The 13,940-nt window shown below is 36.7% G+C and overlaps 1 protein-coding gene and 2 long non-coding RNA genes across 9 annotated transcripts in view; 2 read left to right on the top strand and 1 right to left on the bottom strand.

Moving 5' to 3' along the window:
* LOC110949756 (protein piccolo-like) overlaps window positions 1–7,826 on the top strand; it is a 32,310-nt gene extending 24,484 nt beyond the window's left edge. For all 7 annotated transcript variants that reach the window (XM_022191972.2, XM_051952787.1, XM_051952785.1 and 4 more), the window contains 5 exons: window positions 1,132–1,273; window positions 1,400–1,458; window positions 2,207–2,344; window positions 2,464–2,609; window positions 4,442–7,826. In XM_022191972.2, coding sequence (XP_022047664.2) covers window positions 1,132–1,273; window positions 1,400–1,458; window positions 2,207–2,344; window positions 2,464–2,609; window positions 4,442–4,585 — 629 coding nt within the window. In that variant the 3' untranslated portion in view covers window positions 4,586–7,826. The remainder of the gene's footprint in view (window positions 1–1,131; window positions 1,274–1,399; window positions 1,459–2,206; window positions 2,345–2,463; window positions 2,610–4,441) is intronic.
* A 2,911-nt stretch (window positions 7,827–10,737) lies between these two features.
* On the top strand, window positions 10,738–11,745 carry LOC127535251 (uncharacterized). Its single transcript, XR_007944072.1, has 2 exons — window positions 10,738–11,135; window positions 11,292–11,745. It is a non-coding gene; the product is annotated as an uncharacterized LOC127535251 (long non-coding RNA).
* Window positions 11,746–11,883: 138 nt separating this feature from the next.
* Window positions 11,884–13,259, bottom strand: LOC127535250 (uncharacterized). The gene is made up of 3 exons (XR_007944071.1): window positions 13,129–13,259; window positions 12,292–12,400; window positions 11,884–12,132 (listed from the first exon to the last, which is right to left on the bottom strand). It is a non-coding gene; the product is annotated as an uncharacterized LOC127535250 (long non-coding RNA).
* Between the last annotated feature and the right edge of the window lie 681 nt (window positions 13,260–13,940).

Genomic DNA, 13,940 nt, shown 5'->3' with positions numbered 1-13,940 from the left:
TACTGCAGTATCGCTGTACATGTGCATGTGTGTGTTATATGAATGAACCCCAACGAAAGGCACAAAAGGCACACATAGATATTGCACACATTCCTCCCACCCTTCCTGGTCCTTTCCTATTCCTGCCGTCTAAAAAAAGGGGACACAAATGTGAACTGACCCAGTCAAACCAGGAAACACAGAAACACCAAGAGGTTTCAAAAGTCACCAAGAGACTCACTCGGCACTCACCGGCCAATGAGAGTAAAGCGGTCAGCTAACCATGAGAGGAGCAGAAGTGTCAAGGGAAGGTGAGACAACATAGGAGAAATGTACCTTATAAACATACGACTAAATATTATCAGTCCTAACTTTTAGATCATAAGCCATAAAACTACAAACTAACAAAAAATTAAACAAAATTAAGTTTACCAAATAACCAAATATGTAAATAATGAAGTTAAAAATTGATCAAGATATTTCTTATTTGATGTTTTTTTAATGTATGCAAGTCTGTGAATGTTTGAGAGTGTGCGTTAATAATTAATAATTTATTTTGATGTTATTTTTGTTATTGGTATAATTATGTTTTCATGGCTAGAAACAGAATTCCCAGCTATCGCATCTGAGTAACAGATTGTGTTTCAAACATTTAAATGGCACAGATTGTGCGTCAGACATAATCTTCCTTTTTCTCTTCTCACTCTTTCATACTGTATGAGCTCAATTCAACATCCACCAGACGAAGCTAAGAATAATTAATTAAGTCCATGAACGAGCATCCACATTATCCTACCCAAGTTCATTTTCGTTCAAGAATTAAACTGGGTGACCTTCATTTATTTCTTGTGAAAGGGATTTGCTTTGTCTGAACTGAGGTTACACTCTGCACGGCTCAATGCAAGGACACACAGTTGTGTACGCAGATATGCTGTTATGGGATGGTCAGTCACTGCTATGTGCGACAGACAGTATGTGATAGCTGGGAGGTGGTTCAGCACATCTCTTGGACATGCATGCATGTGTGGTCAAAGCTGTGTCAGTGAAGATGCTGTGTGTTTGCATTATGCAGATATTTTTCGGTAAAGAAAAACAGGTAGATAGTTAAGATGGATGTTTCTGCAGCATCATACTCAGTCTTGCCACCCACAGGACCAGGACACCGGCTAGGTGACGTCTCAGGGCCAGTAGTGCTGTCTGCTCCGAGTCTTGTCGGAGACGCCTATGGAGGTCTGGATGGGGAAGAAGGGGCGGACACTGGAGTGGACAGTGCCATTTTTCAAGTGCCACGAATGTAAGACCATTAATTTTTATCACAGTGTGCATCCAAAAATGATTACGGCTGCCAGTAATGCATGAAATTCCACTGTTGTTAAAATATCTGATGCAGAGCTCATAAATTTCTGTTTTTTCCTCACAGTGGAAAGACTATTCCCAACGGCACTGACAAAACTCAACTAGGGACTGCAGAAAATGAAGGCAAGCCCATTTTTTTTAACGTTTTCTTTCTTAGTCATATGTCTCCCCCTGCTGGGTATTTTGTATAATTACACTTTTTTAAACAAATCACTAATTTAACATCCTCTATTCTCACGATGCCCTTATTGAACTCTAAACCCAAATGCTCAGTAAAGTACTTAGTGTCAATACACAATAATCACCCACAATACTAACTTAATGCATGGCTTGGGGTGGTAGAAGAGAGAAGTGGATGTCACACTATCCTACCTGCCGTCATAACTATATCTACATTCCACGTAGCTCAGGTGTCATGATGCCTCCCTTCCATCTCTAGTTTCAATTTGTAACAAAGAAGCCAAGGTCATTTTAGGCTGCAGCCAGGCAGCTGAACAGAAGCGGGTCAGGAGGTCATTTCCATGGTGCCTGACAACTTTTAACACATTTAGAACAGCTTGTCCCTGTAAACTCTTGAACTTAATTATCTCTAGAGACAACTAACAATTGATATGACTACGTGCAAAACTGTGGAGATGTTCCCTGACCTGGTTTTGTTTTGCTGTGAGCACAGGTGTAGTGATGCATAATGGCTGAATAATTTAAAAACACTTCAGTGACACTGGCAGTACATGCTTTTCTGTGAAGTTATAAGAATATACCCGCAGCTTCTAAGTACAGGGTTTGGTGAGGGCTATCCAAGTAAGTAAGTAAATATGTAATTCTCAAACTTTTTCTGAAATCACTCTTTCTTCTTTTGTTCTCATTTTAGGTGGCAAAACACAAGTAATGGGGGAGATCAAGGTTGCTCTCAAGAAGGAGGTAAAGACAGAAGGGGACCAACTGGTTTTAGAGATCCTTCAATGCAGGAACATCACTTATAAGTTCAAAAGCCCGGACCATCTACCAGGTCTGGAAGTAATGTGCATCAGTGCATGTCTGCTGCATGCATGTTTTTTTTTTCAATTAACCTTAAATAGTTTCCTGTTTCACATTTTTACTTGCATCATTTATCAATTTTGCCTCCAGACCTGTATGTGAAGTTGTACGTGGTGAATGTGGCCACTCAGAAGAGGATCATCAAGAAGAAAACGAGAGTTTGTCGACATGACAGGGAGCCGTCTTTTAATGAGACCTTCAGATTCCCACTCAACCCAACTGGACACTCTATACAGGTACTGTACAAAGGAACCCAAATGAGATGCAGAGTCTACCCATCAAACATGATGTTTCACACAATATCCCTCTTATACTATGTATTAAAAGATGATTATTACTCTGCCAAGAAGGTGGAGCCTCAGCAGAGTTATGTGAAGATCGGTGTTGGCTTGTCTGTCTGTTTGTTCGTTTGTTAGCAACATTACTCAAAACCAGACTAACGGATTTGGATGAAATTTTCAGGGAAGGTCACAAATGACACAAGGATCACCTGATTAGATTTTGTCAGTTATGCAGCTTATAGTTTGGATCCATGGACTTGTTCAAGATTTCTGTATCATTGCGAGACAGCAGCACAGCGTCATTGTAACTATGACAACAAGTGAACACAACGTCACTTGATAGCAATCCTACTAAAAATCGAAAGTTGCAGACTTATCGGGACTTATCCGTCCAAAATGATACAAGGAACATTTGATGAAATTGTGGGAGTGTTTCTGAGTCCCATCAATTTCCACCAGCAACTACATGTTTAGGTCACGCGATTTGGTATCCATTACATACACATACACAAAACACGCCTGCGCTCAGCGCAAGGTCATTTTGTTTGTGGGTTCATCTATATTAAATGGCCACATTCTATAGTGCTGTATTTTGTGCCACGATTTTTTTCAAGATTTCAGCCATTGGAAATGATGCAACGACTGAGCAGCCTTGGCAGAATACTGCGCTCTCTGACTGCTTTTCTTGTTACAGTTTGGGATATATTTACATAGAGAATGTATTTTACTCCCATAATTTGCTGTGACTTGTGATGAATCCAATTATGCAATTTAGATTTTAGACCAAAACAGTAGCCTAGCTGCGCTAGACCCAGGTCTGAAGACGCAAGGGTCTAGGAACTCTCGACAGGGAGGGAGGCAGGCTAAAAGGTTGTCTTTCAAATCACTCTGCAGCAATTGGGTAGGTATACAACCAATCAGCGCAACGAATAGGCTGACTGAGTTGCTAGAGCGCCGGAAATCAGAGGATGGGTCAGTTCGGCATATCCCGTCGGCATAAGTCCAAATACGTCTTTCTTCTCAATGAAACACTTCAGTGCCGTCCTTTGTTTATCTTTCAAGTTGAATTTTAGCTTTAAGGGCTGTGGCCAAAGCCGAGTCGAAAGATAACTGTTTATTGTGCGCAGCCATCTTCTTGTCTATCCTTGTTTCTATGGTTGTTTCCGGTTGTTTCTGTCAGAATCGTCGCGCCTCTGTCGTCACTTCGTTATGCCCGCCTTCTGACTCTACACTTCATAGTGATTCGTCGGCCAGTTTTAGGAGCATCCAACCTCGAGGCTTACCGAGGGTAACTAGACCGACCCTGGCAGAGAATTAAATTCGTTGCCGTGGGTTGTCTAGCGCGGCTAGGCTACCAAAACAGTCCTATGTCTATAAAATAAGTCTTTTACAGTTAATTGAAACTGAAGGCATGTACAGTGCCACCAAGACCTGACAGTTTCATAAGTTGATCTGTGGCCACGTTTATGTAGTAGCTGCAATATTTAACTATGTTCTGATGATATCATAATATTAACATCTAAAAGTAGCACTTAGTATCTATTGAAGAACAATTCCAAATAAATCATTCTCATGTTCACTGATTCATTTTTTGCTAATGCTAAAGGAAAAATCAGTTGGTCTAAGTCAAATTCAATAAATGTATTCATAGCCGTATTTGTAACAGCTTTAAGCACTGGTTCTTGCCTTAACTGTACTTGATAGATGAATTAAGCCGGCAAAAAACAGACAATAAGAATCAAATAACAACTAAATGCCAAATCTGTTTTTCTCTCTTCTACTTCCAGCTTTTCTTGGTGTCTAATGGAGGGAAGTTCATGAAGAAGACCTTGATAGGAGAAGCCTACATCTGGCTGGACAAGGTGGACATGAGGAAGAGAGTGGTCAGCTGGCACAAGCTGTTCGTCAGCTCCACTCAGACCAACCCCTGAGCACCACACCAAAACGATGCAAATGCAATAGATCAGCAAAAGATGAACGTAGAGTGTGTTGTTCAAGGATGCATAAGAGAAAACGAAGGAGAGGAAATTAGAAAAAAGATTCATTTAATTTAATTCCTCAGTTTATAAATCATTAGAGGAGGGGAATCGTGGGCTAACAACATTTGCAATTTTATCAGTCCAACACTGCCGGCACACATGCCCACCTCCTCCCATGACGAGTCTCTGCTGACTTTGGACTTTGCTTGTAGGATGCGAATGTGCAAACACCAAGGCAGGCACTGACAGATTCTCAACTGCAATATGGCTTTGAGGGCAGTGACATCTTTTCTAACCACGGTTCCAGTTCCGCAACCCACAGGAGACATTGCTGTTTTGATGCTGCGCGACTGAGCTAACATATCTATCAGAGCGGAAGACAGGAAAAAAAAAAAAAAAAAACTCCCAGAATCATTAGTGGAATTGTGTTTCTTCACGAGGGTCAATGTTGTGATATGATGATTGTGATGTGTGTGGACATCAGTGGTCTTGAAATGTGAAATGATGGAGGAATGCATAATATTTTTTTGTATGCTAGTCTTTCGGTTTCATGTTAAAAAAAAGACGAAAAATAAACAGCAAAGCCTATTTAGAACTGAATCAGACAGTTGACCTTTGCAATGAGATGATTAAATGTACAGCACTTCTGACTGTAGATAACCCACATGCAGAATACAGAACATATCAGAGAATCGCATTGTACAGTGTGATGTTTATATAATATACAAAGATATCAGATGCAGAATATATCTAAATACAATATACAATATAAGAGTTGTTCTCTTGTCACTAGATTCTATATGAGAAGACAGAAAGCAGTCTTTGATAGATTGAGGCTGAGGGTGGCGCACTGACAATCCAGTAATCTTGGGTGTAGGCAGTCTTAATAACTATTATGTGAATGTGGACCTATGTGAGCTCAAGCATGTTCAGAATCATGTTGGAAAGCTCCATCGGTCTTCTGATCATACTGATGCACCGCTATAACAAACAGGGCTGTGATCAAATCAAATAAAATTCAAGGTCAATGTCAACATCCAGTGACAGATTACTATTTCACTAGCATGACATTGTGAGGCAGGTTCGAATTACAATAAAATGAATGGCATCTTGGGCTCCGAAGCTCAAAGCACATGCTGTGTTGAATGTTTCAAGCCAACTGCAGAGGATGACGAGAGTCTATCACATCTGTGTCATGTGTGCAGCATTTTTGCTTTAAGGCTGTTGTAGTGGCTCCGAGTTTGTTAATATTTCCTTATGTGTAGCCCTTCATGTTATCACACCGTTGATATGGACATGTAATTCTCACAAGTCGTGTCAAAACCATATGTAGATCCACAACTGTCATTACCTCAGTATGACAGCTCTACTGTCTGTGTGTTAGTAAAGCCCTCCGATCTGAGTTTTACCCAAAAATAGTTTCAAACTGAAGAAAAAAATATTCTTTCCAGTCAAATGTCAAGGTTCCTCTGTGTGTCTGGCTGTGCTGTAAAACACTCTACTGTTGTGTGTCAGTGACTCCCGTTACAACACAGTGAGCCAGCCTCTTTCACTGCCTGTGACCAAAACACACACTCAGGCCCGCCGGGGTTCAGTCATGTTGATGGTCAGAAGAACACATGAGGCTGAGTCTCAACAATAGTGTGAGCAGGTGACCCATGTGTTCATCTGTTTTCATCTTGTAATGTTTTTTCTGCCATATCTCCAGAATGAAAAAAAAGCATAACCCTCTGAAATATTGTCAGTGTATTTAGGCATATGACAGGGCTGATGCAACTTCTTAACATTGGAAGCAACAAACACACTTAGAGCAAGATGTCAATCGTCACCTATAATAAACCTTTAGCAAAGGAAAAGAAACAAAAAAAGAGAATAATAAGGAAGGAATCATGGTTGTTTTATCGATGTTGATAATTATTTTGCTGTGCCAACCTAGATTTATTTTTTAAATTCTTCTTCTTCTTTTTTTTTTTTATTCCAAACGCATTGGTTCTTTTAAAGCAATTCTATGCAACATATGTGTTTGAATAAATTTATGTTTTTGGAATTTAACCTTTTATCTGTGATCATATGATCGTAAACTATGTCTTATAGAAAATAACTTTGATTTGTACACCACTGAAAGAAAATAATAAATATATTGATTTTTTACTGATTTTAATATATATTGATGTTAACATCTGTTAACAGCTACATGGAGCTTGTGCACTTTATTATTAGATTGTTTATTTTGTTGTCTCATTTTAACCATCACGACATGCAAGATCATGTGTTTTGTGTTTCTGCACTGAAATGAACTGAGTCATGGTGTATGTGGCGGCTGAAAAAATTGTGATGTGCATTTTGTATCTATGTGGCAAAAAGAAAAACATGCAGACACGTTGGGGTTCCCAAACACAATGCACAATCTGGGGGGGTAAATCACCCTTAACTACATCATGCTCATAGTGTACTTAACAGTTTGTGTACACGGTACAGTAAATAAGACATATTATCTCAATGCTCAGTCATGACTGTTTAACCCCTCGTGTTTCATTAGACTTCCTCCGAGCTTAAATCTGTTCGTTTAGATCAGCTGTTGCCTGTAATCGTGAATCCATTCATTTGTTGTTGTTCTGAGGGGTGTGAATGTGACTCAAGTTGTTTGACATGTGTACATAAAGTGTTTATTTTCTACAAAGACTGAATGTTTATATTGTCCGAAGTTTGAGCATGTGAGTGTTGAAAAAAAAATCACTTATAACTGTACAGCAATGCGTGTCTATAGTTGTATAAGGGGAGTTGACTGTGTAATCAAAACATGTGCTGTCAACCAATGACTATCTGTGCAACTACGTCCCGTAAACTGCAGAAACAACACAAAGGGAAAAAAAATCTATTCAACTTCAATAGTTGTCTGAAACTTTATGTTTTGGATGTTGCATGTTTTGTTGATGGTTTGTCAGTATATTTTGCCTAAAGATTATGTTTAAAAAGAGAGAGAATATGTATAGATTTATCTGTATGCTGAGTGTAAAGAAATATGCTTGTAAAATTGTCTTGTTTTTCACTCAGTGTAAAAACAAAGCATATAATGTTATGGTTTTGTGGTTGTACACAGGATGTGTTGAGATATGCAAATTGTGCTGTAAAAAACCAGCGTTTCCCCTGAGTCTAAAGAATAAATATTAAGAAGAGCTATATTGAAAATTCAGAGTTCAGCTTGGTTATGTTTTATGTATGAAACTGAATTTTGAACAATGAATTCTGGTATTTTTTTTCCATTCTCGTACAAGGATCAAACTACTTTTTAGTGCTAATAGGCCCTGTTCAGTTATTTATAATAAGAAAATATGACTCTGTAACATTTGATTCCTCTTTCTCTTCAGGTAGTTTAACCATCATTTATTAATTGTTCCTCCTGAAGGGCGAGTGCATTTCTTTCCGACCCTACACTCTCTATGGACGCCGCATTCCTGCTCTGCAAACAGCATGCACACTATAGCACATTAAGTATGCACAAGTTGAATTTATTGGCAACAACTACAAAAATTCACTGTGGAATTTGAATGCAGAGAGGGATTAACAGAAGTGCATACAAAAGTCCTAGACCTGCCCCTGTGCTGAATATTAAAATAGTTTTAACATTGTATTTCTAACTTATTCTCTAAAGTGTAGTACACAAAGTTTTCATGTCTTTTTGTTGTTGTTTTGAAACTGTGCACATTATTCATAAATAATGACTTTTACCTAAATTATCTTGCTTATCACCATCTCTACAGCTTTGACTAAAACAGCAAAACATTCAATGTATTGCATACGTATTGCATAGTTTGCAGACAGTGCAATTAATATGGTTTAACTTAAACCCAGAACTAGTATGGGCTGCATCGGTGGTTAGCACTGTCATCTTACAGCAAGTTTGCGTCCCTGCCTGGGCCTAGGATCTATCTGCATGGAGTCTGCATGCATGGGTTTTATCTGGCTACTCTATCTTCCTCCCACAGTTCAAAAATATGCAGAGGGTAACTCTAAATTGTCTGTAGGTGTGAATGTAAATGTGCTTGTTTGTCTCTATGTGTAGCCCTGTGATAGACTGTTGACCTTTCCTGTCTTCCTCTTGAGTCAGCTGGAAAGGCTCCAGCCCCGGCGTGACCCTAATGGGGATTAAGCAGTGTATAGATAATGGATGGATGGAAACTAGTATTGCACAGACTAGTACCTTTATTTGGTTGCAGTTTCAACACATGACCACCTGGAGGCAGAGTTGACTCAAGCCAACATCTGGGCTGTTTGGCAGTTGTAGTGAAAAATTGCCTGGTTCTAAGAAAAACACTGAGAATAATAATACATTTTAGGTTTTTTTTTTAGGAAATATATTAAATCTCTGACATTATTTTTAAATGGAGATTGTGCATAGAGCATCAAAGACTTCTTTTTTTTTAATTAGCAAAGTGTCAGGCAGAGGAATTTGTGTAACACAGCATCACCCGATATCTAGTTACTGCAGGTAGTGATACTGCAGGTAGTGATAAGATATGAATTTGCAAAAGATAGGATTTCTGCAATCACTGCATTATTTTTCAAATTAGAATTCACAAATAAATGGTCAGATTTTTGCAGGATTTGCTGCTGCATTTTCTGGTTTGTTTTTATTTTGCATTTTCTATGTTATATGCAATGGGAGAAATAATGAATAATTTTGTGTTTTCTACTACTACTACTACTACCACTACTGCTACTCCTAATAATAATAATAATAATAATAATAATATTTCAGACAGGCAGCTCACAGGCCCCTTTTCTGTCCAGTCATTCAGGACCTTAGTCCCTCCCACCCTTACAAATGAGACAGCCTTCATCCATCCATCCATCTATTCTCTATACACCACTTTATCCTCACTAGGGTCGCGGGGGTGCTGGAGCCTATCCCAGCTGACTCGGGCGAAGGCAGGGGACACCCTGGACAGGTCGCCAGTCTGTTGCAGGGCTACATATATAGACGAACAATCACACTCACACCTACGGGCAATTTAGAGTGATCAGTTAACCTCAGCATATTTTTGGACTATGGGAGGAAGCCGGAGTACCCGGAGAAAACCCACGCGTGCACAGGGAGAACATGCAAACTCCATGTAGAAAGATCCCAGGCCCACCCCGGGATTTGAACTGGGGATCTTCTTGCTGCAAGGCGAAAGTGCTAACCACTATTGCACTGTGCAGCCTAGACAGCCTTCATTCATTCTGCCCACTTCTTCCTCATAGATATGAAGAGTAGATACGGCAGCGCGCTGTAGCAGCCGGCTAATCGACGTGCCTACGTGGCGGCCATCTTGGAGGGGGCAAAGTTCCCATTCAAAGCAATGCATGTACATTTAAAATAAATCATAATTTACTCATTTCTCAAACAATTTTGTGTGGTCTACTTTATTGTCAACATCAAAACATGCTATTGATAGAGAATATTTGATCTGAGAAAAAAAAAACACAGAAAAAGGCTTCCTACAAATATAGCCTGCAATTTTAGTTATCTTATTATTTAGGTCCAGAGGCCAGGGAATCTTTTCAGTTCAGCCATTACATATATAAATGTAAATACTTAGATATGTAGAAAATGTTTTGAGATCAAAAGATTTAATTGCAAATGTAATGTTATCTCTTATTAATATTAATTAATTATATATATATATATATATGTATATATATATATATATATATATATATATATGGCATGCCGTTTAGGAAATTATATATATAATGAAAGTCGATATATATATAATGAAACTTGATATATATATAATGAAAGTTGATATATATATAATGAAAGTCGATATATATATAATGAAACTTGATATATATATATAATGAAAGTCGATATATATATAATGAAACTTGATATATATATAATGAAAGTCGATATATATATAATGAAACTTGATATATATATAATGAAAGTTGATATATATATAATGAAAGTCGATATATATATAATGAAACTTGATATATATATATAATGAAAGTCGATATATATATAATGAAACTTGATATATATATAATGAAACTTGATATATATATAATGAAAGTCGATATATATATAATGAAACTTGATATATATATATAATGAAACTTGATATATATATAATGAAAGTCGATATATATATAATGAAACTTGATATATATATATAATGAAACTTGATATATATATAATGAAAGTCGATATATATATAATGAAACTTGATATATATATAATGAAACTTGATATATATATAATGAAAGTTGATATATATATAATGAAAGTTGAGATATATATATAATGAAAGTCGGAATATAGAATGTTCAGATTTTCATTCCATCTATTCAAAGTTTCATTCCATATATTCAGACTTTTTCCTACTGAGCCCTGGAAGGACATGGCAAACAAAAACAGGAACCTTATTGGACATTTGCTCTTCAGATGAGCTCTTCTGTGATTATCTGTCTTCATGGTTGTCACAGGGAACGGCGACTACGTTTGAGAAAACAGGTAATTTTTAGAGATGTTTTGATTCTGAACACTGAACGTGTTAGCATTAGCTTAGCTACTTAGCTTCGACTACATTTGCATCCCTACATAGCTTAAAGGTTAAACACATGCACCATATGTTGATGATAATGATAATATCTATGTTTATCTTTATAGCTGGTCTTAAGGCTAATTACGAGGCAGAGGTCAGCTGCTGCCTGGACACATCCATGATCACGCCACTGGTGGGACACAATTGTACTGGATTTCAGCTGAAGGCTGCTGTTCTGTCCAAACTGAGACATTTTTATTGTGACATACCCTCCACTGTTGTTAGCTTTTGATTCAATAAATTTTTTTGAGATGAGGAAATCACTATTGCATGTTTCTAGTTAAATACCCTATTTTTATGATATATCACTAAAGCATGCACTTTTTATATTTTCCATCAATTTCACCCAAAAGTTGAATAACTATTTGTGAGCAGTGTATGTAGACACATAATAGAAGCACATTTCAATAATATGTCTGCTGCAGTAGTGCAGTTTATCTACCTAGATTGGTGTAACAGTAAAAAAAAACATATGCTACTGATGTTTCTGACTAAAATCTGCTTGAAAAGCACAACTGCTTATCTGTCAAAATGTGTGTAACAAAAGTGTGCACTGAACACTGAATAAAGTCTCTGTAGATTATAGACAAAATTTGCATCTCTCATCACAAATTTCTGTTTATTCACCCAAAGTGCATGAGTAAAATACAAAACAGGTGAAGTACTAAAAAAGATTTATTTTCTAGAAAAGCCAATAGTCAACAATGCAGTTTAATTCTGGGACAGTTGCTCCAGCACCGACGCCATGCGTCCCATCAGTGCAACCAAGGTTTTCATTCATCTTCTGGATGTTCTGGAGAATGGCAGAGGTCACGTCTTGGTGTCTTCCGATCTGTTCCAAGAACCGTTCCTCTGACCTCTCCAGATACTGCAGAGGATCCAAAGCAGCTTCCTGGTTCCCTTTTCCTGCATAAAAGCACCAAAAAGTACTAGTTGTCAGTAATTATTTTCTATTTTCATAAACACAGTTAACTTAAAGTAAATGTTCTATTTTGTGATTTTAGGATGGGTCAAAAGATAACATACTGATCATGTTGATGTCTGCATAGTCTAAACAGATCTTACTTGATTTGGTCTGTAGAGAGGAGGACGGCGTGGAGGAGCTGCAGGACGGAACCAGTAAGCTGCAGACTAGTGCTCCTGGTAACTGGACCTCATCATCCAAGGCCGACAACTAAATAAAATGAACAAGACATGCTGTTGATAGCATCTGTAATACAAATGATTTTATCCATTAACTGATTTATTGCTTTGTCCATACAATGTTAGAAAGTGTTACAAATAATACCTGTAATAATTTCCAACAGTGATAAATGCCTCGTTTTATTTTACAACAAAAAACACCAAAAGCATCTGTGTATAAGAAATCAGTGCATTGGATTTCCACATCTGCAAAGCTAGAAAATCACACATCAGAATTTTACCTTGAAATTATGAAAATAGCTGCAGATTACCAGTACTCTTTACTTCATTGTGTTAACTTGATCATTTGAATCAGTTTTTTAGACTTGTATTACTGATACGAAACATAATCAACACATAAATTAAAATGTGTTCGCAAAGAGTTCACTGGTTCTTCAAGGAAAATTTCAATGATAACCATATAGTTCAGTAATATGATTAATGGGTCATTGTGTAACAGCGTGGGAGGTTCTGAATACAGGTCTTGGACTGAAATATTGCTGCTGCTTTCCTCCGGTTTTATAAGGAGTTGTTTCATAGCTTGTTAGCTTACCAGCGGCTAACTGGCTGGCAAACAATAGTTCAACGCCAACCTCTAATCAGTGATCCGGTGTCCGGACCGCGTTAGCTGGCGGAACGTTCATAATACTGATGTGGGACTGTTGTAGCTAGCGTATTCATAGTAGGATAACAGCAGGATGTTGGAGAAATAAAACTTACCATTATCAGGATCGCTGGTCTGCATGGCAGACTCTTAGCGCATCGCACTGCTTGAATGTCTGTGTATTTCAGGCCGATTTCAAAATAAAACTCAATAAAATTCTCGTCCGGGTGAGTGTCCTTCATTGTCGCTTCGCCATACGGACATGTCCCTTCCGGGGCTCGGTAGGAAAAAAAGATTTGATATATATATAATGAAAGTTGATATATATATATATATATATAATGAAAGTCGATATATATATATAATGAAACTTGATATATATATAATGAAAGTTGATATATATATAATGAAACTTGATATATATATAATGAAAGTCGATATATATATAATGAAAGTCGATATATATATAATGAAACTTGATATATATATAATGAAACTTGATATATATATATAATGAAAGTCGATATATATATAATGAAAGTTGATATATATATAATGAAAGTCGATATATATATAATGAAACTTGATATATATATAATGAAAGTTGATATATATATAATGAAAGTCGATATATATATATATATATATATATATATATATATATATATATATATATATATATATATATCAAGTTTCATTATATATATATCAAGTTTCATTATATATATATCAAGTTTCATTATATATATATCGACTTTCATTATATATATATATCAAGTTTCATTATATATATATCAAGTTTCATTATATATATATCGACTTTCATTATATATATATCAAGTTTCATTATATATATATCAAGTTTCGTTATATATATATCGACTTTCATTATATATATATCAAGTTTCATTATATATATATCAAGTTT

This window comes from Acanthochromis polyacanthus, chromosome 8 (genome assembly GCF_021347895.1).
Source record: "Acanthochromis polyacanthus isolate Apoly-LR-REF ecotype Palm Island chromosome 8, KAUST_Apoly_ChrSc, whole genome shotgun sequence".
NCBI classification, from domain to species: domain Eukaryota; kingdom Metazoa; phylum Chordata; class Actinopteri; family Pomacentridae; genus Acanthochromis; species Acanthochromis polyacanthus.
This window is presented reverse-complemented; position numbering and strand designations above follow the sequence as displayed.